The following is a 26,093-nucleotide window of genomic DNA, read 5'->3' as shown; positions in this document are numbered from 1 at the left end:
AGAGGGAAACAGAGGATCCAAAGCAGGCTCCTCGCTGTCAGCATAGAGCTTGATGTGGGTCTCGAGCTCACGAACTGTGAGATCATGACCTGAGCTGAAGTTGGATGCTAACAGACTGAGCCACCCAGGTGTCCCAGCCCTTTCAAACAGTAGTTTATGAGAAGGCTAAGTGACAAGCTGGCTGACTCTAAAGGCATTTAACTGTCTATACTTTGCTTTATTGTTTTTCTTCTTGGTAGTAGGAGGAGGCTTTAGGTTCCTAGTAATTTCTTGATAAATTTGTTAGGTGAGTTGTTAAAGGTGCTGAAGTGTTTAAACAGATTTTCTTCACATTATTTAAACTTTGTATTTAGTAGTAATACTGGTTAGGGATTAAATGCAGGGTTGGGGGCAAGCATATTCAAATAACTACGTCACCATTAACATATCCAAGATAGGAGTTGTTGATCTCATCTTAAGGAAAGGTCCCAGCTTTCACTTAGGGACGCATGTTTTATAGCAGCAAGCTATAAAACAATTGCTTCTGTTAAACAGTACACATATTATACTTTAAGGTATTAAGCTCCCTTCAGCCTCCTTAAAGAATTTAGATTCAACTGCTTAGCACCTCTCACACCTCTCTATTAAAAGGCCATCATTTTAATTTTCTCACAGTTCTTTTCTATTTTTAATGTTATTGTTATCTTATCACATTTCTTAATGCTTTCTTATGTGTGCAGATGGTGAGTTATCTTAAATTAGATTGTATTAGTTATTGTCCTGTTATATAAAAAGAATAAATTGGAAAGATTTTCAGAGCATTGTAATAGCATTATAGATTTGTGCCTATATGTCTACACTACAGAGTTAAGCTGTTAACCCTCACCCTCTTCCCCCAAATCACCCTACATATATTTACTCCAACCCCTCTTGTGTTAAAAAAACAAAACAAAACAATAAAAGTCTGATTAGGGATTGGGAAAGGCAGCAGAGGAAAATAAGTCATTCCCCAATACTGCTTCCCTCTGAAGGGAAATCCTTGGCTTCTTTTTATAAACAGGACTATAACTAACAATTGTTCAAGTCTGGTTGTGGTTTACATATTGTGTGGGATGGGAATAGCATTCTTTGTTTTATGAAAGAAGTTTTTACATATGTGGTAAGAAGGGTCATGGTACAAAGCTATATGTTTTGTGTCCCATCCCATCACCCCTCCCTTGCTACTACCTTATAATTTTTGTTCTTCAAGAGCCAGATTCTCTGTGGCTCAGGAATGGAGTTTTCCTTAGTCTCTAAGGGCTAATCTGGGTTAGAGAGCCCAGTGATAGTTGTGGACTTTGACCTCTATTAATTTAGACCTAATCACTTTTTCAGACTTATAGATTTCAAATTAGAAATATAAGCCCTTGCATCTGACTCAGTGAACTCTTAACACTCAAGGCAAGTGTCATCCTTTTACCATTGTATTAAATGGATAAAGCTTGAATTTTGTTCTTATCTCCAGTATATTAACAGCATCTGAAACTGCCCTCCTTTGTTTCCTCCTCCTTTTTCTCTGGCACCTCCACCTTTCCCTGTGTATCTTAAACCAGTTTTAGCATGCACTTCTTTTATGTGCTAGTAGTGTAAGACTGAGTTGAGGTTGATCCTCCTTCAAAAAGCAGTTTCCACAAGATTTTATTGGATGGGGGATGACTGCCTCTTAAAAAGTAGACATTTTCCCCCATGTGTTTGTATCAGATTTGCTTTGTTCTGTGTACCTGCAACTAACTTAATTTATGCATAAAGTAAACCTTCTTAATTAAAGCCTGAAGGCTACAATCTTGTTTTCCATGATTATTAAGTGAGCTATTCTTTAGACTCATTTTCAGTTGGGATTTAGAAATGTATAGCAGTCATCTATCTATTTAAAATGTCTGTTAGAGATAATAAAGTTTTTGCTTCAGCTGTAGATATAGATTGTAGATTTAGTCTTAGCTATCTCTACAAAGGTTGCTGCTCTAGTAGTGTCACTTGTGTAGTTGGTTATTAGTCTCCTAACAGAACCATTTTGTTTGAAAGTTACAAATCACTAGTCTAGCTATATAATAATTTATCCTGCACTTTGTTTTCTTAATGACTCACAATTCTTAATTTTGTTTTTAGCTGGGAAAACTCTTCAGATATTTAACATTGAAATGAAAAGTAAAATGAAGGCCCATACCATGACTGATGATGTCACTTTCTGGAAATGGATCTCTTTGAATACGGTTGCTCTTGTTACGGATAATGCAGTTTATCATTGGAGTATGGAAGGAGAGTCTCAGCCAGTGAAAATGTTTGATCGCCATTCTAGCCTTGCAGGGTGCCAGATTATCAATTATCGTACAGATGCAAAGCAAAAGTGGTTACTTCTGACTGGCATATCTGCACAGGTAACATTTTTCTAGATGTTTGATAAAAGGTATAGAGAATGAATGTTCTCAGAATGCAGTTTATTTTGAAATTAGGTTGTCTATGCTTGGTCCTGGTGAATGAGACTTATTTGGAAAGACTTTCTTTTTTAAGAAATAAAGGTTGCTAGCTTAATGGCTTTATGCTGACAATACATTTTCAGAGTACTCTTACCAGGTGATTTTAGGTTTAGGTTTTACTTGCAGTTTGAGCGGATATTGAGTTCCTGTGTGAATGATTTGGAACTTATTATGGCCATTTATTGCAGAATGAGTTTTCTAATACATATTCTTTAAGATAGTGTAAAGAGATGGTTGTATATGAAGCACATTTTAAGTATTCATATTGTTTTAATGTAATGTTGGAGCCAAATTTTAAATGAAGAGGTATCAAATCTACATTGAGAGACTACATTATAAAGAATTATAAATCCTGCCAAAAGTGATATAAAACATTCTAATTATTTTACCTCTTGATGAATCTGGGAGTTATTGATTCATTGGGTCTCCAAACTTTATTCTCTTTGATCCTTTGTAGCAAAATCGTGTGGTGGGAGCTATGCAGTTATATTCTGTAGATAGGAAAGTATCTCAGCCCATTGAAGGACACGCGGCTAGTTTTGCGCAGTTTAAGATGGAAGGAAATGCAGAAGAATCAACGTTATTTTGTTTTGCAGTACGGGGTCAAGCTGGAGGGAAGGTAAGTTTTGGCTTTGGAAGTTGTTAGTGAGCACTGATCTTTGTCTCTCTACTAATTAGTCCTCTAATTTCAAAATAGTCTTACCCTTCATTGTTAATTTTTAATTTTTTTTCTTTAATGGACTATGCATGAATTTTTAAAAAAAATTTTAAAAATGTTTTGTTTGAGAGAGAGAGAGAGAGAGAGAGAGAGAGAGAGAGAACGAGTGGGGGAGGGGCAGAGAGAAAGGGGGACGAATGATCCCAAGAGGGCTCTGCACTGACAGCAGAGAGCCTGATGCAGGGTTCACATTCACAAACCATAAGATCTAGACCTGAGCTGAACTCGGAGGCTTAACCTACTGAGACAACCAGGTGCCCCGAAGTTGTTTTGATGTTGTTGTTGTTTTTTAAGTTTACTTACTTTGAGAGAGACCAAGAGAGTGTGAGCAGGGAAAGGGCAGAGAAAGAAGGAGAATCTCAAGCAGGCTCCACGCCGTCAGCACAGAGCCCGTTCAGGGCTCGAACTCACATACTGTGAGATTATGACCTGAGCTGAAATCAGGAGTCGGATGCTTAATCTGCTGTGCCACCCAAGCACCCCGTTAATTTGTTTGTACTATTCAGATTTATGGTGACTTTGTTTAAATTCTGCTTCTAGTGATACATATCGAAAATGAATTAGTGTTTTCTTGTGATACTTGTCTAAAATGAGTAATGTTGTTTAACAACTTTTTTATATCAGCTCTTTAAGGGGCGCCTGGGTGGCTCAGTCAGTTAAGCATCCAACTTTAGCTCAGGTCATGATCTCACGGTCGGTGAGTTCAAGCCCCGCGTCAGGCTCTGTGCTGACAGCTCAGGGCCTGGAGCCTGTTTCAGATTCTGTGTTTCCCTCTCTCTCTGCCCCTCCCCTGCTCATGCTCTGTCTCTCTGTCTCAAAAATAAATAAAAACATTAAAAAAAATTTATATTGGCTCTTTAACACTATTTTTATTGCCTTTACCAAAGGCCTTTGTTTTTAAACTTTACTGCGTGTAAGAGTGATTAGGGTTGCTGCAATGTACATTTGTTTGCCTTACATCTGGAGAGTCTGGTCCAGGGGTACCTGTGTGGCTTAGTTGGTTAAGCGTCTGACTGTTGACTTAGGTCATGATCTCATGGTTGAGTTTGTGAGATCCAGCCCTATGTCAGGCTCTGTAATGATAGTGTGGAGCCTGCTTAGGATTCTCTTTTTCTCCCTCTCTCTGCCCCTGCCCTGCTTACACTCTCCCACTTAAGCTCTCAAAATAAATTTAATAAAAACATAATCTCATTCAGTAAGTGGAGCTCATAATCTACAATTTAAATGCCATAGGTGTCTAGATGGGTATGGACTACAATTTGAGTATTATCGTCCTAAGTCAGCTTCTCAACCCTGGCTGTACGTTGGAATCACCTAGACAAATTGAAGTACTATATATTGGGATTCTTAGTTACAGACAACAGAAAGAAGGCCTGGTTGGTTAGAGTATAAAAAGTTTAGTGAAAAGATAATGGATTATTTACATTTAGCTAGGAAGCTTTAAACCCAAGCTTGGAAAAAATGAGGAATAAAGGAGAATGGGCAGTAGTCATGGTCCCAGCCTAAAGCCCTGCCATAGAACTTTGGGGACTCAGCTACTGCTATGACTGCACTTCTGGATGCCACAGTTAGTACTGCTGGCTGTAGAAACTCATAAGATCGAGATTGCTTGAAATCTATAGTCTCTTAGCAGAGAGGGAACATACGCGCAGAGAGTTAAAATTCTGCCTAAAATTTCAGAGTAAGAATCCCTGAAGTGAGGAATGATCCAACCATCCTTTCAATATGACAAGAATAGAAAACATTGGTATTTATGTCTCAATTGGTACAATTTAACAAAAAGACACATAAGTTTTAGAAATCCGATCTTATCCTTAAGACATAAGGCTGAGACTTTTTTTTGAAAAGTCCAAAAACTTTGTCATTTTTCTAGTATCTGAAAACCTGTGCCTGAGCCTATAGTCTGCCATGGCTTTTGGAAGGCAGCTATATTCTATACCAAAGTCTGCCATGGCTTTTGAAGGAAGACCCAGTTCTTTTCAGTATCGGTAGTTATCCTAATTAAGGATGAGACCCTACAAGTTTCATATGGTATATATCTTGGAAACCATATTGTTTTCTTGTTTGAGTCCGTTCTTGACATGACTAAGCTAAATATATAATACTCTTTTACTGAGATTATTTACTTTCTTTTGCCTGGTTGATGTACAGCATCAGATATTTTAAACCAAAATATTCTCATCCATGAGGTATATGTGATTAGAGAGACAGTTTAGGTGTATATTTTCCATCTGTGTTAGAGTAGATGTATAGGCAGGGAAGGATTTAACAATTTAAGTTAGAGTTCTATTTGGAAATACTAAATTATCATTGAAAACCATGAGAAGGTGCCTTTGTTGGTAATATATTACCATTCTGTGTCCTTAATACAAGGTAGATTGAGGTATGATCCCTCTAACTATTCATTTAACTTTTTAAAGTTTTTATCTTGAAATAATACAAGGACAGCACAGAGAGATGCCTATGTTCTTTACCTAGTTTTTGGTTACATCTTACAGAGCTATATAGTACAGTAGAAAAACTAGAAACAGATGTTAGTACAATTGTGTTATTCTGTGTCATTTAATAGGAGTAGATTCATGATACATACTATCTTCCCTCCTGCAACCCCTTTTTAGTCACACCCACTTGCTCCCTTCTCCCCCCACATCTGTAACTCCTGACAACTACTAATTTACTCTCTGTTTGTATAATATGTCACTTCAAGAATGCTATATAAGTAGAACTGTATAGCTTGTGACCTTTTGAGATTAGCACTTTTTTTTTTTCACTTGGCATAATGTCCATGAGACTTTTTTTTTTTTTTTTTTTTTTTTTTTTTTTACTGAGGAGTATTCCATGCTATGGTTGTACCATAGTTTAATATTCACCTATTTGGGGACATTTGGGTTGTTTCCAGTCTGGGGCTACAAATAAAGCTGCTGCGATCAACTGGTAAATGATCTACATTTATATCAATTTTATTTTCTTGTGAACAGTTACATATCATTGAAGTTGGCACACCACCTACAGGGAATCAGCCCTTTCCAAAGAAGGCAGTGGATGTTTTCTTTCCTCCAGAAGCACAAAATGACTTTCCTGTTGCAATGCAGGTATTTTAAGTAAAACAAATGGACTTTTAAAATCTCTCCTCATTACAAAACTAACCCCAAACTGCTACTTACAGTCAATATTAATAGTGCTTAAAGGAATATCCTTTATTTAATAGTAAAGTTTATTAGTAAAACTTTGTGAAGAAATATTCTTAACATTCACATAATACATAAACTGGGTTATCATAAGTTCAAAATTATGTTTTCTCTTTTATACATTTTATTCATACTCTTTGTTTACAGTAAGAGCTTGGGATATTAACGTGCTATAAAAAGGAGAAACCATATGTACGTTAACTTTTAAGATTTTTCATATACGCCTCTTGTCAAAGTTCTAGAATTTACCGTATCTGAGATGGAATTAAGTTTTTTCTTTGTAGATTCATGATTTTACTGAAGTGTTGATTTTCTTTATACAGATCAGTGAAAAGCATGATGTAGTGTTCTTGATTACTAAGTATGGTTATATCCACCTCTATGATCTTGAGACTGGTACCTGTATCTACATGAATAGAATCAGTGGAGAAACAATCTTTGTTACTGCACCTCATGAAGCCACAGCTGGAATAATTGGAGTAAACAGAAAGGGACAAGTAAGGAAACCTTGAAACTTAAATTAAGCAATAAAGTAACACTGCTGTTAGCTTTTCTTTTTCCTAAAAAGCAAATGTGGTTTGGATGTCAGAAAATAATATATACATAAAAATACAGAAGCACGTGATAAAAAGTCTCTCTTTGATCCTGTCTCAGAGAAAGAAACTGACATATAGCCACTTAGGATTGTGTTTATCTGTCTTTATCGTCAAAAGAAATGACTCTCCATACAAAGAAATTATTTGGGTCACATTTTACAGACACCATACTTTCTTTTCAATAGGGTTTTTTTTGTTCCTGTGATTGCTAAAACAGATAATCAACTATTGGGAAAAGAATTCTCTTTACATCTCTTTTCCTAACTCTAATTATTATTAAATATTTAATGTTGGAAGGTGATATGTTATGGTAGCTATTGTAGGGTACCTGGAAAGTTATCCAATTAGATAGGGAAAATATTAGTTGTTCTGAAATTGTCACATTGAACAGACCTCTTCACAGCACCTAACCAAGTGATCCTTTTTCTCTTTTCTTAGTATTTTAATGTTCCACCAGGAAGTATCTTATTTTCTAAGAAATGGTTAAAATTTCAAAAGCAATACTGTTATTGGTCTTGCCTTTTGCTAGTTTTCCTTCAAGTTAGTATTTTTCCCAGATAGAAGTGGATAGGGTAATAATGTATGTATGTAAAGAGGCAAATATTATAGAGAAAGGGAGTCTTTCTCTACCTATCATTCCCTATCTCCTTCCCACACCTGGTTAGGTGCTCCTGCTTTATTCCCCTAGAATTTAGGTAGCTCTCCTCATAGCACATATCACAGTGAGTTAATTACCAATTACTTGTTAAACTGCTTCAGTTGCTGTTCTTCATTAGGAAAGGGACTTTGCTTTGTTTAATTGTATTTCTACACCAGTCACTGGGCACTAAAACAGCTTTAAAAATTCAGTAGCTTTCATTTTATTCAGTTGTATGGATCTCTCTTGGAAAAATCAAGAATGCATTGGCCTTTTGGTGAACTAGATTAGTGATAATTTAATAATCATGAAGTTGTTAAGCCAAAGATCTTTTTATTTCTGCCACTGTGCTGATGGTTTTAAGATAATGCTTAAACTAAAGTATCTGGAAGAGTTTCACCTTGTATATTTGCTGTTCATAACTCTGATTTTAAGAATTTATTGATCACCTTCCCCAACAGATTTTGTGTGCCAGTTGCTCTGAGTAGGGAGATGAGTGTTTATAGTAAGCTTAGGACATTTCCTCCACTCTTTGATCAAAGCCAACTACAGTTGGACATATTCCTTAAGAATGAAGTCATGGTTTCTATTTGTTTGAAAATGAAAAACTATCAAGAGAAGATTTTTGCCAATATCTAGCTTAAATTCTGAACTTGGTAGAACTGAGTGGGTACTTTAGAAGGTAGAGAGGAACCTTCCCTGTCCCTTGTAGATCTTAAGTACTGGTTGCTGGAAATCTGCTAGAATAGTCTAAAAATAGGATGAAGGTGAAACTAATGTATTTGGTGTCTGGGGAAGATAAAGGTGTAGCAATTAGTAGGAAGCTTCAGGCAGTGTAGTTGGAACCAGATTTGTTCATCTTTACTTTTCCTAGGAGCTAAGCATGAAGAGTCAGGTCCAGAATGCAAACTGTTAAGAAAGTAATTCCTTCCTTTAATGTCTTAATTTGTAGTAGAATGACATGGGGCAGATACAAGATAGCCATAGCTTTGGGGGTGGGGCGGGGGGATCTGACCTATAGAAGTGAAAGCATTTTGGAAGTTTAAAATTTCTTCATTTTTCTCAAAAGGAAACAGAACAGGCAAGGTACACTGTTACTGTCTGTTTGGTTACTGAGTTCTCAGATTGTATTTTTATTCTTAGTCCTGGGACAGAAATTTCACATTTTCATTTATTTAACAAACATTAAGCATTTATTTTGGGCAAAACACTGTCTGGTACTAATAATGCAGCTAAGGAAAGATACATCCCTGTCCTTATGTGGAATAGTGACTAAGAAATAGGTGAGAAATTGTAGTATTAGAAGTGCTGTTGGGGTAATATAAGTAGTTTATAAGCTGAGGTATATAACCATCTTTGGTGTTGGGGAGAGGAATGGATATGAACATAGTGAAGGAAAGGTTCCCTTTCTCATGTCAATTGATAGTAGTTTAGATTTTAGGCAAATAGGGCAGGATTCTGTGGCAGTGACATTTTAGGAGGACTAGGATGAGTAACTGTTCCCCAAATAGAAGCAATGGAAAGTGCTCTTTACTGATGCTACATTTATTAAGCAACTGCTGTATACCTTGCATTACATTAGGTGCTTAAGGAGTCAGTGATCTCTCCCCTCATTGTTATATAATTTGGCCTCTAGGAATGTAAATGGAATTAAAGAAAATTACGGAAAATCTTTGTTTAAAAAAAAAAATCCTGAAGTTAAGAAGAATATACCTTAAACTTCTTCCAGCTGAGCCCTAGATTTCATTTAGATCTCATAGCTTTTTCAGAGTCCTGTAGGTTGTCGAGACTGTGTCTCTCAAGAATTGATAAACAAAATGGAGAGCTGTCTTTCAGAGCTCAACTAAATGGGAGCCTTTGGTATTAACCATGTTGAGAATGAATGGATGGTAGCAAAGCAATTTGTTTGGACAATATGAAGATAGTATGAGATAGGGAGTTATTTGTCTTACAGAATGGCCATATTGTAGGAATCCGCAACTGTTTAGCAACTCTTTAGTCTTCTCTGTCTTGGCTTTTTTTTTTTTCCCTTTAAAACTAAAAAAAATTTTTATGGCAATAAGAAAACAACTGTCACAATTTCATTACCTTATGACTCAGCAGTAAACAGCTCTAAACAGATTTGGTATCTTTGATAGCCAAATGAATACATTGCAGCTATTCATTAATCTTTAAATTTCAGGTTCTGTCAGTATGCGTGGAAGAAGAAAACATAATTCCTTATATCACCAATGTCCTACAAAATCCTGATTTGGCTCTGAGAATGGCTGTACGTAATAACTTAGCTGGTGCTGAAGAACTCTTTGCCCGGAAATTTAATGCTCTTTTTGCCCAGGGAAATTACTCAGAGGCAGCAAAGGTAGCTGCTAATGCACCAAAGGTAAATAGCTATGAAGTTGCCATGATTGGATTAATGTTAATAAGTTCTGTTTCTAATACTGTTAGGAGTGGAACCAGTTCTCCACAGAGAAAACCGATCCTTTTTAGCTTGCATTTCCTTTAGTCATATATGAGTTACATGTCAGTGCCTCTAGATTTGGTTAGCTTTTTAAAACTCAGATGTCTGATATGTAGATCTAGCAAGCTATGATTTACATAGATGTAATGTTCAGTTACTTAGTTACAATACTAATTGCCCTCGTCAATGATAGTTACTGATTTTATTTCTAAGATTTGAAAAGTTAGGTAGAGCGTGTTAGTAAGATTTGTCTGAAGTTTAGTTGAGTTTATTCTTACCAGCTTTGTATTATGTTGGACTGAATTAACCTTACACCTTGATCAATCAGCATTATGAAATTTGCACTTAATGTAAACTAGAACAATAGCTAGCTATAAATAGTTTATGATTATGCTGTTCTCTCATACAATGGCATTGTAATTGGGTTGATAGATTTCTGATTCTGAATAATCTCATAACCTTGAACCAGAGGCGTGACGGACATTTACTGAATCTTTACCATTCAGTGTATTGAAGATTTTAAATTTATTATTGGTAGATGAAATCATGCTTTGAAGATTGGCCTAAGAGATCCGTGGAGTTATTAGTGTGATGTTGGATCACCTATTAAGAGGAGTCTTTAACATTTCTCTTTCTTAAAGGGAATCCTTCGTACTCCGGACACTATCCGTCGGTTCCAGAGTGTCCCAGCCCAGCCAGGTCAAACTTCTCCTCTACTTCAGTACTTTGGAATTCTCTTGGACCAGGGCCAACTAAACAAATATGAATCCTTAGAACTATGTAGGCCTGTACTTCAGCAAGGACGGAAACAGCTTTTGGAGAAATGGTTAAAAGAAGATAAGGTACATTAACTTACGTTAACATATTTTTGCTTTGATTGCATTAAATACCACGGTAGCCAGTTGAAAACATTTAGGCTGCACCGAAATGTCCACTATTTACTGCTTGCAGGAATAGAACAAGGACATACATTGCATGAGATGCATAAACTTAACTACCTTTTGAAAATAACGTTTTTTGTGGCATGTTGAGATAGGGTATTTTTGTTCAGTTTTTTAAATGGAATCCAGGATTCTTGCTTGGTGCTTAAAACTACTAACCTGGAAACAAATTGCTATCCTTTTGCTTTAGGAAAAGTGTAGTGAGAAAGGCCTATTTCAGTATACATTCATATTTGTCAACATGTGTAACACTCATTTGAATATAAGAATATATTCTTGTCTTTCACATTCCACGCTTGATAAGCACAGTAATTTTAACCATATAAATGCCATATATATATTATATATATATATGTTTTTTCAACTTCCCAAGTATCATCAAAATTGTCATATTTGCTGCTTATAACCATGTTTGGATGTACAAGGGAAACATATAAAATGTTGGATCATTGATATGAAGACATCAGGCCTGTCTAATTAGCAGTGATAGAGATTCCCAAAGTGATTTCACATAAAGTTAATTTGCATTATATGGGAAAACATTTAACTAGTTTCTTGAAATTTTTAAAAATGTGAACCTTTAAAATCTGTTGTTGACCAGCTTTCTTTACTATAGGATTTCCCTATGCTTTTTATATTTACTCAGTACTTACTAATTTCTTTTTACACAGAGCATCTAATAGTGCTGTTTCCTAAAGCACATTATGGGAACTATTGCTTACTTGTAAGGCAACTAACAAATTTAAATGTTGCATTGGTGGCATTATTCCTTTCATAACCACCATAAAAAGCCTTTTCCACAAAGTAGCATTATTGAATTGTTCTCTCTTATGCCACTGTTGAGAACTAAGGTGGTACTGTTTAAAGTACTCTTGAGTAATGAATAACTTTTAATGTTATTACACCTTTCAGTTTTAGTGTATTTGATAATATTTTTACAGTAGTGATTCTTAGCCCTTGTTTCTTGACCCAGCTTCTGGCAGTCTTACAGGATACTAGAGAATAGTACTTCAGAGTTGGGATGCTTGGACAGGAGTCTGTGCTGAAGAACAGTTACTAGCCACACTAGCGAGTATTTGAGATGCGTCCTAGTTGTTTCAGATAAGGGAGGAGGATGGGAACAACCAAAGTAACTGAGTTGACCTCTACAGCCTTATGAAAGCTTTTTTTGTGTATCATTACCTTTTTTGTGAATGGTCCTATGGGATCCATTTATGGTAAAAGGGACACTGATCAACTCTACATTAGTTAGCACATACAGTTAAGAGGTATAGGCTCTGGTAGAACTTACTTGTCAGTGATAACGCTGTTCTCTAACATTACTATTAAAAGTAGAAAATCAAATCTGGTATATAAGGCAAAACTCTTAGGGAAACTGTTTTCCAGATTGGGCAGCTGACTGACTCAGCTTTGAATAGCACAGAGGAGGGTATCTGCTTGTATACCACCCCAATATTCTATGGTTTTTATCTCTTTGACCTTGTAAAATTAGTATATCCTGCTTTACAACCTTCAATCCGAAAGTCAAAATGATAATGGAGCTTAGATCCTTTAGACATACAGATTACATCATAATTTTAAGAAGGGTCCTTATGATAAGCCTCATCTGGCTTTTAAATACTAAATTTTCATTTGGTTACATTACATTAAAAGTTGCATTATTTTTGGAAAATTGGGACCATGTGGGTCTGATATGTGAATACAGTATTCTTAATAGAAATACAGGATTCTGCTTTTAAATACTTACCTTCCTAGCAAAGTAGTTGTAACATCTTTATGCATGAAGTCCTGGTGGCCTTTTTATCCTTAAGTAGGATGTGTGGAGAATTCTCCTGAGACAGTCTTGTGAATACAAGCTCAAGAGTCTTTACTAACCACAACGCTTGCATATTTATAATATATTCTGGGATAATTGAGTAAGTGCCTGTCATATTAGTTTTAATTTATAGTGGAAGTGATATCAACTATTCATTTATAAAATAGCTCATGGATTACTAAACAATCTCTTTTTCCTTTGGACAGCTGGAATGTTCTGAAGAACTGGGTGATCTTGTGAAATCTGTGGACCCTACCTTGGCACTTAGTGTGTACCTGAGGGCTAACGTCCCAAATAAAGTAATTCAGTGCTTTGCAGAAACAGGTCAAGTCCAGAAGATTGTTTTATATGCTAAAAAAGTGAGTTCAATGAAACAGATTCTCAATATAACTTTGTCAAAACATTGAGAAATTAGCCTATAGGAACTGTCAGTGACTTTAATAGTGAATTTCTTTAAATTTAGAATTACTTGAAGAAGTATAAACATTCTATTTTAGTTCTCATATACAGAATTATGCTTATTCAGAGATGGAGACACTGGGGCACCTGGCTGGCATAGTAAGCAGACATGCAGGGCTGATCGAGGGGTTGTGAGTTCAAGCCCCATGTTGGGTGGAGAGATTACTTTAAAAAAAAAAAAAAGATTTAAAAAAAAATGGAGGCACTCTTGCTTGGCTTCTCAGAATTTAACATGTCAGGGGCCTGTTACCTGTTAGAACAAACTTCGAAATGGTCATTCATTGAAACTAAGTCAGTTATAAAAATTTATAGCTATTCATTCAGGTATGTTTACCACCAAGGTGTCTCTTTGCCTAATATAAACAAACCAGAGTCAGTTAGCATGTTAAGTTAAAACTGAGTTTGTACTTTCACCAGTAGTTCTATATTAGGAAAATTCTGTTGTAGAAAAAGCCTTTAAATGATATAAACATGAAACTTTGCAGCAAAGTTGCAAATTTTTTTTCTATTTGTAGGTTGGATATACTCCAGACTGGATATTTTTGCTGAGAAATGTCATGCGTATCAGTCCAGATCAGGGACAGCAGTTTGCTCAAATGTTAGTTCAGGATGAAGAACCACTTGCTGATATCACACAGGTAAGGCATTAAAATGCATTCTGTAGAAGGTAAGATTTAAATAGGGGATGGAGGGATCTGGGTTTAAACAGCTTTGGAGAAAAATGGGTTATTAACCTTTCAATTTGTAGAAACTAGAGTGTGTTCATCTACATGCATAAACCTCAAGTGTCTTATTAAAAAATACAAAAACAAAAGTTGCAGAAGACTGGACGGGAAGATACCACCTATATACAGTTTTTAAACATGCAAAACAGGGGCACCTGGGTGGCTCGGTAGGTTGAGCATTCAACTCTTGATTTCAGCTCAGGTCTTTATCCCAGAATCCTGGGATTGAGCTCCAGGCTAGGCACAGAGCTTGTTTGGGATTCTTTTTCTCTCGTCCCTCTTCCCTGCTCACACACATGTGCTCTTGCTCTCTCTCAAATAAAAATTTAAAAAATGTGCAAAACAAACACCATCTTGTTTAGATGGGAAAAATACATGGGAATAATAAAACACAAAGGATGGTTGCTACTGTTGGATGAGGGAAGAGATGCATAGAGGAGGTGGGAGTCACACAGATTCCTCCATATTTTGTATTTTAAATATTTCATTACAATTTTGAAGCTATTGTTTTGATTATATTGTGCTATTATATAGTATCTTGAAATACTTTGTTTTTACCAGAACTAAAAATAACTGCAGATGACAAAAATTTATTCTTAAATTGTGAAGTGATATTGTATAAATAATACTTAAATCTGGGATTTGGTCTGGCAATTTTTTATATGTAAAGTAAGAGATTTCATTTATGTATTGTCAACAGTATCATAGAGCAGGCTTTAAACATGTTAATTTCCTCTAAATCCTTTTTTTTCCAGATTGTGGATGTCTTTATGGAATACAATCTAATTCAGCAGTGTACTGCATTCTTGCTTGATGCCCTGAAGAATAATCGCCCATCTGAAGGTCCTTTACAGACACGGTTGCTTGAGATGAACCTTATGCATGCACCTCAGGTATGTTGTTTCCTGTTTTTTTTTAGGCATGTTTCCAACATTGTTTTAGTAGTTAATTAGAGCTGCTTAGATTAAGCTATTTGAAGCTACTGAGTTGCCTTTGTACTCTCTCCTTTATTAATTGACTACTGAATCTTCATGTGTAATCTAGGTATAGAATTAATATAAATGGGGTATAAAATAAATTTGTCCTATTTGTGTTTTTATAGGTTGCAGATGCTATTCTAGGGAATCAGATGTTTACACATTATGACCGGGCTCATATTGCTCAGCTGTGTGAAAAGGCTGGTCTACTGCAGCGTGCATTAGAACACTTCACTGATTTATATGACATAAAGCGTGCAGTTGTTCACACCCATCTTCTTAACCCTGAGGTATTACAGTCTTACCTAACAGAAGCTATTATGATTAACTGGTTTATTGAAAATTTGTTTGTAGCACTGAATAATAGTAATTTCATTCCACCATTAGGTTCAATGTTATGTTATTTTATTTTATTTTATTTATTTATTTATTTATTTATTTATTTATTTATTTATTTACCTACCTACCTACCTACCTACCTACCTACCTACCTGCCTGCCTGCCTGCCTACCTACCTGCCTGTTTATTTTGTCCTCTAGTGGTTAGTGAATTACTTTGGGTCCTTATCAGTAGAAGACTCCCTAGAATGCCTCAGGGCCATGCTATCTGCCAATATTCGTCAGAATCTGCAGATCTGTGTTCAAGTGGCTTCCAAGTATCACGAACAACTGTCAACTCAATCTCTGATTGAACTTTTTGAATCTTTCAAGAGTTTTGAAGGTAATTAAGAGTTTCTGAATTGTTTTAAATTAAGATAGCCAAGAGGGGGTTTTGTTACAATCATGGGCTGTTGGAAATTCTTTCTACAAGATCAGTTTTATGGGATAGTTTTGAGTTTTATTTAATAAATGTCAACTCTTTTGTGCCAAGTTCTGGGGATGTGCAGTGAACGAGACTGTCTGCTTGGATATTTTAGAGGTGAATTAAAGGCAGAATTTTAAGACCCAAATATATGTAGTAGCTTTGTCAGAATTGTATAAAATAAAAATACGAATGATGAGGTATAATAAGATTTCATGCTTATGTTGTCTGAATCTTACAGTGGCAAATGTTTCTAGCCAAGGACATTTTGTAACTTGTCACTATATAGTGGGTTTTCTCCATCTTCGCACTATAGTTAATCTAGGCTGGATAATTTATTTCGGGGGTGGGTTGTCATGTGCATGCAGGATATTCAGTAGCATCCCTGGCTTCTGCCCGGTAGATGCTAGTAGCATCAGCTGCACCAGTTGTGGCCGCTAAAAGTGTCTTCACACATTGCCAAATGTCTGTCTTCTGGGAAGGAAATCACCTCATTTGAGAATCACTGCTGTACCAAGTACTAAATCACTGTTGGGTTACTCTTGGGTTTATTACCTTTTTTTTCCTTCTTTTTGTCATAACTGTTCTCAATAGAAGGAATGAGAGATTTCTACTAGTTTTCTCTTTCTGTATGTTAACTATGCACTAAATTGATTTTGTTCATTCAAGTACAGTGTCTAATAGCCACGTGTAGCCACATAAAGTAATTAAAATTGAATACAATTAAAATTTTATATCTTTAGTTACAGTAGCCACATTTCAGGTGCTTAATAGCTGTATGTGGTTAGCAGCTCCCATGTTGGACAGTGCAGATCTAGAACATTTTCATCATTGCAGAATGTTCTGTTGGACAGCACTGTATTAAATTCTTTTCAAACTGCTTTTGTGTTTTTCCTATTAACTACATATAGGAAAAACCTGCTATAGGGGACATTTAAAATTTCTCACAGGGAATATGGTGTGATTATTAACTTTCATACTAAGTAGCTGTCCCCCTATTTCTCAGCTATTAGAAGACATTGAATTGTTCTGTAGGGATTAAAGTGTAAGTCCATTTATTGAACTGATTACTAGATTACTTAGTATTCTTAATTGAGCTATTCTTAATTGAGCGTTTTGAGCAACCAGTTTTTTTGGGGGGCTTATTCAACATAACTTTTTAAACTGAGGTATAATTGTCATAGTATTTTTAATTGCTTAAATATTTTTCAGTTCTGTCATTCTCAGAGATGCATGTATCCTTAATTTCAGTTATTTGTCTCTTTAAGGTCTCTTTTATTTTCTGGGATCCATTGTTAACTTTAGTCAGGACCCAGATGTGCACTTTAAGTATATTCAGGCAGCTTGTAAGACTGGGCAGATCAAAGAAGTAGAAAGAATCTGCAGAGAAAGCAACTGCTATGATCCTGAGCGAGTCAAGAATTTTCTCAAGGTAAGTGGTTTTGAGTAATGCACTTTCTGGTTGGATTGACAATCAACAGTTCTACATGGGTTTCATCATAGTTTGAAAATATCTTTTTTTCCCTAAACGGGGAAATTTTTAACATTCTTGTATTTTGTGCTGAATTATTTCTTCCAAATGTGATACTCTGTGGTTTTGTCTGAAATAGGGAGGGAAATTGGTAAATAATATCTAAGAATGACGAGCTCTTAAAAAAGAAAAAAAGAATGACCATCTCTTTAAAAGAAGAAAAAAAATAGCACTATGTCAAAGGAATTTCCTTTCTTTTATTTCAGTTTTGAAAAGTGGTTGGAGATTCTCCATGTCATTTTAGAATTTCATGTATGCTTCTTTTGAAGATTAAGATCAGCTTGCCCTCAGTGTCCTTTTCAGGAGCCTCTATTATATACAAAGCATTCTGTTATTTGAGAAACATCAGTTTACCTCTTATCAAATTAGCTTTTCTCTAGAAACTGAGTGTTAATTATATATAGTTCATTAAACTGAAGGTAAGATCAAACAGAAAAAACCCTCACTCCGTGGCACTAGTTATAGAGAAGTAAGAACTGCCTGTGTTGGAGTGAAAAGTAATGGTTAAAAGATCTTTAGCTCTTTAAAACATACTTAAGGGCACCTGAATTTGTTTAATGTTTACTTAACTTTATTTATACCCACTAGTTCCATTGTGAAAAAAATAAAACCAGAATTGGCATTTGTCGATAAAAATCAGGTAGACTATGGAACACTCAGATTACCCCTTTAAAATATATGTATTTATATATTTCATATTTGAATTATATGGAATGATTCCAGAAACTATGTATAAAATTCTTAAGTATTTTGTGCCTTTTGGAAGCATTTTACCTTGAAACTAAAACCAAAATGTTTATTTTGTAATTCAGTAAAAAAACATAGGCTTTTCCTATTCCTACACTGTTATTTTGGATAATCTATAGTTTTATTAACTGCTCCTTTGAAGAATGACTACTGGGTTCTAGATTAAATAGCTAAACTCTTAGAGGTTTTCCTGTAATGTAGTAGTTAAAATGTAGAAGTTGCCCCATAGTTTAGATTAAAAGATAAACACTCCCCCAGAGTATAACTTTATAATATCTTGGCCATCATGAGTATTCTGAGTAGCCTGGCCAGTCTGATGTATTTGAATCCATGTCTTTCTGGTGTCAAAAAGCCCTCCAAAGGAGAAGTATTTGATACTTCATGCTTGACTAGCGTATCCATGACAATAGTTCACTTCCTCCTTTGAGTATTGGCACTGTTTCCTTTTTTTAAAAAATACTACCAGACTCTTACACTGTCTTTTTTATTGTTAGGAAGCTCTTGACTGTTAAGCTTCAGTTGTCATTTCTTTAGAATTGTGTTTTGTATTTTTGAGTCGTTTATGTGCAAAACGAGACTAAATTAACTTTTTCACTTAATTATCTTAAACTTAAAAAAAAAAAAAGATCTTCTGGATTCTAGCATGGTGCAGTCATAGGTTGCTTAGCCCCCCTGAGATGTAATGAGAGAGGACTCCCCTTCCATACATCACACTATGAATTAGGTGCAGATCTGGTAGAGTAGGGAAATGCATATGGATTTTGGGCTTTTAAACTAGTCAGACCTGGTTCAAATTCTATTTCTGTTATTGGCTATTATTCAGTATCTGTCTGTTATCTCAGGCAAATTAACTAGTATGCCTTAGTCTTGGTTTCTCCAACCAGAAGCTGTGTTGATCAAGTCAAGTACCTTGTATGCCATAGGTGTTCAAGTGATAACTCTTGTTAATATACTGTATTGGTGGGCCTGAAAATAAGGTAGAATCAGCCTACATATGCTCTCTTTCTATCAGGCAGGTTTTCTTTTTGGTTTTAAGTTATTCCTGACTTTGTGAAGGAATCTTAATTTCAGCCTAAGTTAGATGTAAACCTCGTGTCTTATCTTCAGTCTGAGATGGAAGCTCAGTACTAAGATGCTACTGTTGTTTTCAACCTTTCACCTCAGTGGTAAGAATGAACACACTAGGCCCTTTACTCACTTTATTGACCTGTATAGCGTAGCTACAATGCTGCATCTCATCATCACTGTCATTAAACTTCAGTTTGGAGGTGTTAGCTATATGAGAATTGGTGGTATAAGTAAACTGTGGTAAGAAAAGTAATCTTGAACATTGAAGTGCCAATTACATGTTAGCCACCAGGAATACAGAGATTGGTAGATTATGACTTCTCTTTAAAGTAGCTTGTGAGCCAGGATGAAATGATATCATTAGTATCATCTGACTCACGCATTAACCCTGTGGAACTGTGGCTGTCTGTAGAAAGCATGGAACTGTTCTTCAGACCCATGATGTGCTTCCTGCTGCCTTTGATCTTATTTTTTATCCTTTTTCTTTTCTGGTTGTACTTAAACCATACTTGCCTGCTTGTTATTCCTGCACCTCCCTGCCTCTCCTGCCTCAGGACCTTTGCTTGTGCCCTTTCTACTTTTTTTTTTCCCCTTCAAATCTTCATGACCAGGATCTTTTACCTTCGTTCAGATTTCTGATGAAATGTCATGAGAACGGATGATGTCTCAGCTTATTACCCTTCTTAGAATAAAACCTATCCCTATTCCATCCTGCCCTCCCCCATATCCTGCTTTATTTTTCTTTAGAACATTTAACACTATAAGACATTTTTTTCCCCCCCCTAGAACATAAGTTCCTTGAGGGAATGCTGCAGTGCATAAGAACAGTTTCTGGTATGGAGGTACTCAGTAAATGTTAGTTAAGTGAATAACTTAATGTTTAAGAAAACCTCTGAATGTGTTTATATAATTTCAGTTTTGATCTTAAAATCTTTAACCATAATTGCTAATGGGTAGCCTTTTATTTTAGTAAATAATTAAAAATATTAATAGCATCACTGTCATGTATGAAATCATACATGATAGGATAAAAGGATATCCTATCATGGATAGGATAAAGGATAAAAAGGATAAAAGGATAAAAAATAAGATTGCAAATTTAGGCAATCAAAAAAATACTAGTTTTTATCTACTTTTTCAATCTTAAATTGTCTTTGCCAGCAGAAATTTTAAACACTCATGCATGAGAATAGAACATCTAAGTAATCTTACATACTTCCAAGTGTATTTCCTAAGTGGTAAAATAAAGTCTATAATATTTTATGTGGTTATTAAAGAGAGTAAAGAGGACTAGTGTGTTGATCCACTTTTTGATGTTCATTTAGTAGGAAGAACTTGGCCAACTGAAATCTTTTGGATAGGTAGATCCAGCATTTTGTCTAGAAATGATTCTAGCAGCTATTAGTAGAGAGTTTCCATGGTGCTAAATAAATAACAACACATGCTTTAGACTTTCCTTAATGTGAAAAATCTGCAGCTGGACTTCCACTTCAGATTTACAGCCATTTTGATTTTTTTATTCCAGGATTTCTCCTGACTCCTAGATTAGTTTTGGTTGATCACTTCATAGGCTAATTTTCAGTTACTTATAATTGGATGAGTGATATGTGCTAAACTTAGGAACCATTTTTTTGTAACATTGCAAATGTTCTTAGTGGCTGTCCATTGGGGAAAGTCCTATCCTGCTTAGTTCTCCTTGCTTAGTAGACTGCCATAGAGGAATCATTTATTGAGGAATGTTTTACTTTGTATAAATGAATTCCTGATGGAAACTGTTGTTTTTTGTGCTGTACCTTATGTCTGTGGAATGTAACAGGACATGTATCAGGTAAATGCCCAGTGTAGGTCTTATCTACCTGTCTGTAACATCTGTGTAAATCTGTAAGTAGGATTATAGCTTGGTATTTGTAATGGTAAAAGCAACTGGTAATTTAAAGATGTCTTTTCTTTATGTGCTTTTTTCTTTTCTTAACCTTTTTCTTACCACAGCAGCATGTGGTATATTCGTGGCTGTCACCATTATGCTGCTCCTTGTAGGCTGTATCGTAATAGTGTTAGGGGCTAGCCATATAGATTGGAATTTGGTAAAAAATCATTAGTTTGAAACAACTATGAGCCATTTTTGCCATTTTGACAATGTGACTGTAATTCTAAATCAACACTCAATTCAGTTGAAATGTTACTGTTAAAGTCCCCATTGTGATGGTTTTCTATCCTGAATGCCACTGGTGGCTCACAGATCTTAATTTGTTACTTTTTTTTGGTAAATGGTATATGTGGAAAGGACCTTTATGTGAGCCTCTCCCACCAGTGTAGAATAGATTCCCCTATTTTACATAAATTCGAAAGCTCACAGAAGGAGACAATTACGGCTTTTTTTTGTTGTTCTTTTTTCAGGAAGCGAAGCTAACAGATCAATTACCACTTATCATTGTGTGTGATCGGTTTGACTTTGTTCATGATTTGGTGCTCTATTTATATAGAAATAATCTTCAAAAGTATATAGAGATATACGTACAGAAGGTAAGTAATACTTAAAAGTACCATATTGTAGATTATACTTCTCACACTATGGAAATCTTCATATCTTTCTGAAACTCTGTACATAATGGGAGTGGTCTGCTACAGTGGCTTTCAACTTTTTTTTTTCCCCTTCAGAAAAAGGGGAATCCTTATTTAGATTAGAATTTTACATTCAGGTATAAGTATGTAAACCAGAACAAACTGCTGTAGATGAAAAAGTTGGGTGACACCTACACACAACTTACTTGGTGACCTAACCCCTGTGGTGTTCGTGTGGAAGCCGTAGACTTTGAAAGCACAGTAAAACCATCTTAAATACTAATCTTAGAAACTTTACCTTCTAACTCCAGAAATCGAAAGGCAGTTCTGCTGTAATGGAGGCCTTTAAATTAGTCTTCTGTACACATTCTGTGACTGTAGCTTCTTTGGACTTACTTAATTTATGTGGAGCGATGCTGAGGTAATTATTTAACCAAGCCACACTTCCTGCTAACTTTTCCTGTCTACTTGCAAATTTAAACTCTCGGTTTATTACTGAATTTTAAAACTGAGCTAAAAAAGGGAAATGAGTTTAATTTTTTTAAAACTTCTTTATGCTTTCTTTGCTTATTAAAGATAACGACATTTTTTTTTTTAACCATAGGTGAATCCGAGTCGACTTCCTGTGGTTATTGGAGGATTGCTTGATGTTGATTGCTCTGAAGATGTCATTAAAAATTTGATTCTTGTTGTAAGAGGTCAATTCTCTACTGATGAGCTTGTAGCTGAGGTTGAAAAAAGAAACAGGTGTGGTACCATTTTGACCTATATAACTGGGATAAATCAGTCTCTCTTAGCTTGGTAATGGATAAAAATACAACCTGTCATTTGCCTAAAAGCTGTTTAATAAAATGTGGATCATGATTCCCTGGAGACATCTAATTTAGAAGTGATAAGTTAGCTGTAGGTGCTGAAAGAAATCTGTTTTCTAAAACATTACAGCTTTGTCATATAGACATTATTTGCATGTTTTTAATTACAGCTGTGTGATTTGACTGTTTTTAATGTAAACTATGTAAAAGCCTCTTTTTACTTAGTTACAGTACCACTATTTTAGTAACTGATTCTTCTCTGATTAATTTTTCTCAAGTATAATGAGAGAAAAGGGTCCCTGCATAACTCTGGGGTTAAACTGATTTTTAATTTGAACCTTAATGTGATAATATGAATTCTGAATTCTGAATATGAATTTCCAGTAGAGGAAATTTCTAAAATTTTTTTCTAAAAATTTATTGTACCATGAAGTCTTTTTTTTTTTTTAGCTGGGACATTTTGATGAACTAGTATGTTTAGAAAGTGTGGATAGAGTAAATGAGATTGGCGGGTTGGTATAATAGTGGGAAATTACTCTGGCTTTGAAAGATAACGAGAAACCCTATGGGATTTAATTTTAACCGGGGTTGGTATAGGTGTCCCAATAAAGGTATTCATAGAATTTGTATTTGAATATTACAAACATAGAAAAATTCTGTACTTAAGTACAATGGAGATCTAGAATACTGATTTTAAAAGCTTGAGCCTAATTTGAACTGATTATAGGTCATAACAATTTAATATTTAGAAGGAGGTTTCAGTTGACTCTTAAATCTTAATACCTGAAAACAGTCTTGTTTGTTGTGTATTCTAAGCCAATAGCCAGATAGTTACAGCTAGACAATTTGGTCTTTAAGTTACAAGTTATATTGTGATAAACTAGATTCACACCTGAGTCACTAGTCTAAATGTGCCTTAGCTAATCTATATTCTTTAGATTGCCATGGCATATCTGCTTGGATTGCATGTGTTTATAGGATCTTGAATTTTTGCCTTAATACAAAAGTTGTGTCTTTACCCTAATGGGAGTGTATTCAAAATAACTACATGAATTTGGTAGCCAAAATATGGCCTACTGTTTTTCCTCTGGGTGCTTGTAATACTTAACCATGGTCAAAAGAGTGTTAGTCATCAGGACCATTGAAACATAAGCTACAGTGTAGTGAAACCATGATACTTGGTGGAGTGATCATATGACTGGCAGTATTATTAAACCTAGAGTTTCTTTTTTTTTTTTTTTTTTTTTTTAAACCTAGAGTTTCTAATGCTACCAGATTTTTTTCCCATTGTGTATTTAGGGTACTGACCCCTGTGGCTATAGGTAATGTCTGTTAATTGTGTTAAAATTATAAGAAACGTTAAGTAATCTGGCCTTTTTTCTCATACCACATACTCTTCTTCCAAATATCTAGATATTTTGTCCAGTATAAAAAAGAACAACATGAATCTGTGAATCTCTTCTTTCTATATTCTATCTAGATAATGCGGCAGATAGGTCTAGGAGACTCTAAGGCTATCTTCTGTGTAATGGGCAAATCATTTAATCATCTCTGAATCTTAATTTCCCAGTTGGTAATGGAATTTTTGAGAATTCAAAATCATTTATGGGAAAACATTATATACCATATAAGGTACTTCTGTATTTAGCATGTCAAGAGTTGTGTGTGTTTTGTTTTGTTTTTTTATAATACAGCATGTGTGGTTTTGTGTGTGTGTGTGTATGTGTGTGTTTTTTTTTAATACTAGATTGAAACTGCTTCTGCCTTGGCTAGAGGCCAGAATTCATGAGGGCTGTGAGGAGCCTGCTACTCACAACGCATTAGCCAAAATCTACATAGACAGTAATAACAACCCAGAGAGATTTCTTCGTGAAAATCCTTATTATGACAGTCGTGTTGTTGGAAAGTATTGTGAGAAGAGAGATCCACATTTGGCTTGTGTTGCTTATGAACGTGGCCAGTGTGATCTGGAACTTATTAATGTGAGTACTAATAGCTGAATGTGTACAGAGAGAAGGCTGAATTTTTTAAAACCTGTTGCATAATGTTAAATTAGTGAATTTTGAGTTTAACAGTGGCTTTAGGTAATACAGAGCATTTCTTGTAGATGAGTGCTTTTTTAAAAAACTTTATTTGACAATAATTGTGAATTTAAAGTGGCCAAAATAACAAATTAAGTCTATCTTCACTTATTAACATTTTAATCCAGTAGTTTTCTCACTGTGTTTCATACGTTGTCTCATACATAAACACACATACACACCATACATATGTATATGTGTGCACATAGGAGAGTAAGTTGCATACCTCTTCAGTGTATAATCCTAAGAGTAAGGAATTCTGTTTCATAACCACACTGTAGATACCAACTTTAGTTATTTTGACACTGATAGAATACTTTAATACCTGTTTTAGTGTAGTTTTGTCATTGACCCAGTCAGTGACATTTTATAACATTTTTTTCCTTTTAGTATAGGATTACATATTGAATTTTAATAACAACTTGGTTGTGACTTATTCAGGTTTATATGTAAAAGTAATGGATTTTTTCACAACGAAACAATAAAAAGTGTGTATTTATATAAAGGAAATAACCTTTAAAGTAGTCTATAAGAAGTCTTTACTTTTTACCTTGAAACTAACCCGTTAATATCTTACTTAGGTTTGCAATGAGAATTCCCTCTTCAAAAGTCTTTCCCGCTATTTGGTACGCCGAAAGGATCCAGAATTATGGGGTAGTGTGCTGCTGGAAAGTAATCCTTACAGGAGACCCCTTATTGACCAGGTAAAATTGGCAAATGTATTTAAGGTTCTTTTTTTTTAATGTTTATTTATTTTTTGAGAGAGAGTGCATGCAAGTGAGGGAAGGGGCAGAGAGAAGAGGGAGAGAGAAATCCCAAGCGTGTTCAACACTTGTCAGCAGAGTCTGATGAGGGGCTGGAACTTGCAAACTGTGAAATCATGACTTGAACTGAAACCAAGAGTCAGGACACTTAACCAACTGAACCATCCAGGCACCCCTTAAGTTTCATCTTTTTAACTACAAATAAAACCTTTCCTGTCATCGTATACCCATATGTACTTAAATGGATCATATTTTACTATAAGAGAAGACTGTAAAAAAGAATGAAATAAAATTATACTAATACATATACATATGTTTATATATATATAAATTTACACACATTGTAAATTGAAAACATTTTTTAAAACCATGAAAAATTTTTTTAAAAAGTAAAAATTGAATGTTGTTATAATGGTTCTTAAATTCTCCTGGTTGAAGTATAAATATGGAAGAGAATAAATCAAAAGCTGTTAATTCTTCATTCCTCTCCTAGGAAGCATTTCTAAGGAAAACTCCCATGTTAGATACAAAGCTTCCTATTAAAGAATCTGGGAGCCATATAACTATCAAAACATGGAGGAATTAGTCTGTATTGCCACATCTATGTAGTCGAATCATATGTAGTCATTAAAGTGATAATGAGGAGTGGTTATTGTGGATAATGTTTTAATCAGGAAAAAAAGATAGAAATTATGTAATTAGGGTGATTTTTTTTCAGAA

The 26,093-nt window shown here is 35.0% G+C and overlaps 1 protein-coding gene across 2 annotated transcripts in view; it reads left to right on the top strand.

The window, feature by feature from the left end:
* CLTC (clathrin heavy chain) overlaps positions 1-26,093 on the top strand; it is a 65,142-nt gene that overhangs the window by 24,569 nt on the left and 14,480 nt on the right. For both annotated transcript variants that reach the window (XM_086686805.1, XM_086686806.1), the window contains exons 3-18: positions 2,125-2,393; positions 2,950-3,111; positions 6,189-6,302; positions 6,722-6,895; positions 9,814-10,011; positions 10,731-10,931; positions 13,053-13,205; positions 13,821-13,943; positions 14,786-14,923; positions 15,133-15,297; positions 15,547-15,727; positions 17,077-17,240; positions 21,552-21,677; positions 22,321-22,463; positions 24,276-24,510; positions 25,191-25,313. In XM_086686805.1, the coding sequence (XP_086542931.1) occupies positions 2,125-2,393; positions 2,950-3,111; positions 6,189-6,302; positions 6,722-6,895; positions 9,814-10,011; positions 10,731-10,931; positions 13,053-13,205; positions 13,821-13,943; positions 14,786-14,923; positions 15,133-15,297; positions 15,547-15,727; positions 17,077-17,240; positions 21,552-21,677; positions 22,321-22,463; positions 24,276-24,510; positions 25,191-25,313 (2,669 nt within the window). The remainder of the gene's footprint in view (positions 1-2,124; positions 2,394-2,949; positions 3,112-6,188; positions 6,303-6,721; positions 6,896-9,813; positions 10,012-10,730; positions 10,932-13,052; positions 13,206-13,820; positions 13,944-14,785; positions 14,924-15,132; positions 15,298-15,546; positions 15,728-17,076; positions 17,241-21,551; positions 21,678-22,320; positions 22,464-24,275; positions 24,511-25,190; positions 25,314-26,093) is intronic.

The sequence above is a fragment of the Puma concolor genome, chromosome E1 (genome assembly GCF_028749965.1).
Source record: "Puma concolor isolate L17-30 chromosome E1, mPumCon1.1.hap2, whole genome shotgun sequence".
Taxonomy (NCBI): Eukaryota; Metazoa; Chordata; class Mammalia; order Carnivora; family Felidae; genus Puma; species Puma concolor.
The sequence above is the reverse complement of the archived record's forward strand: the minus strand, read 5'-3'. Positions and strand labels throughout refer to the sequence as shown.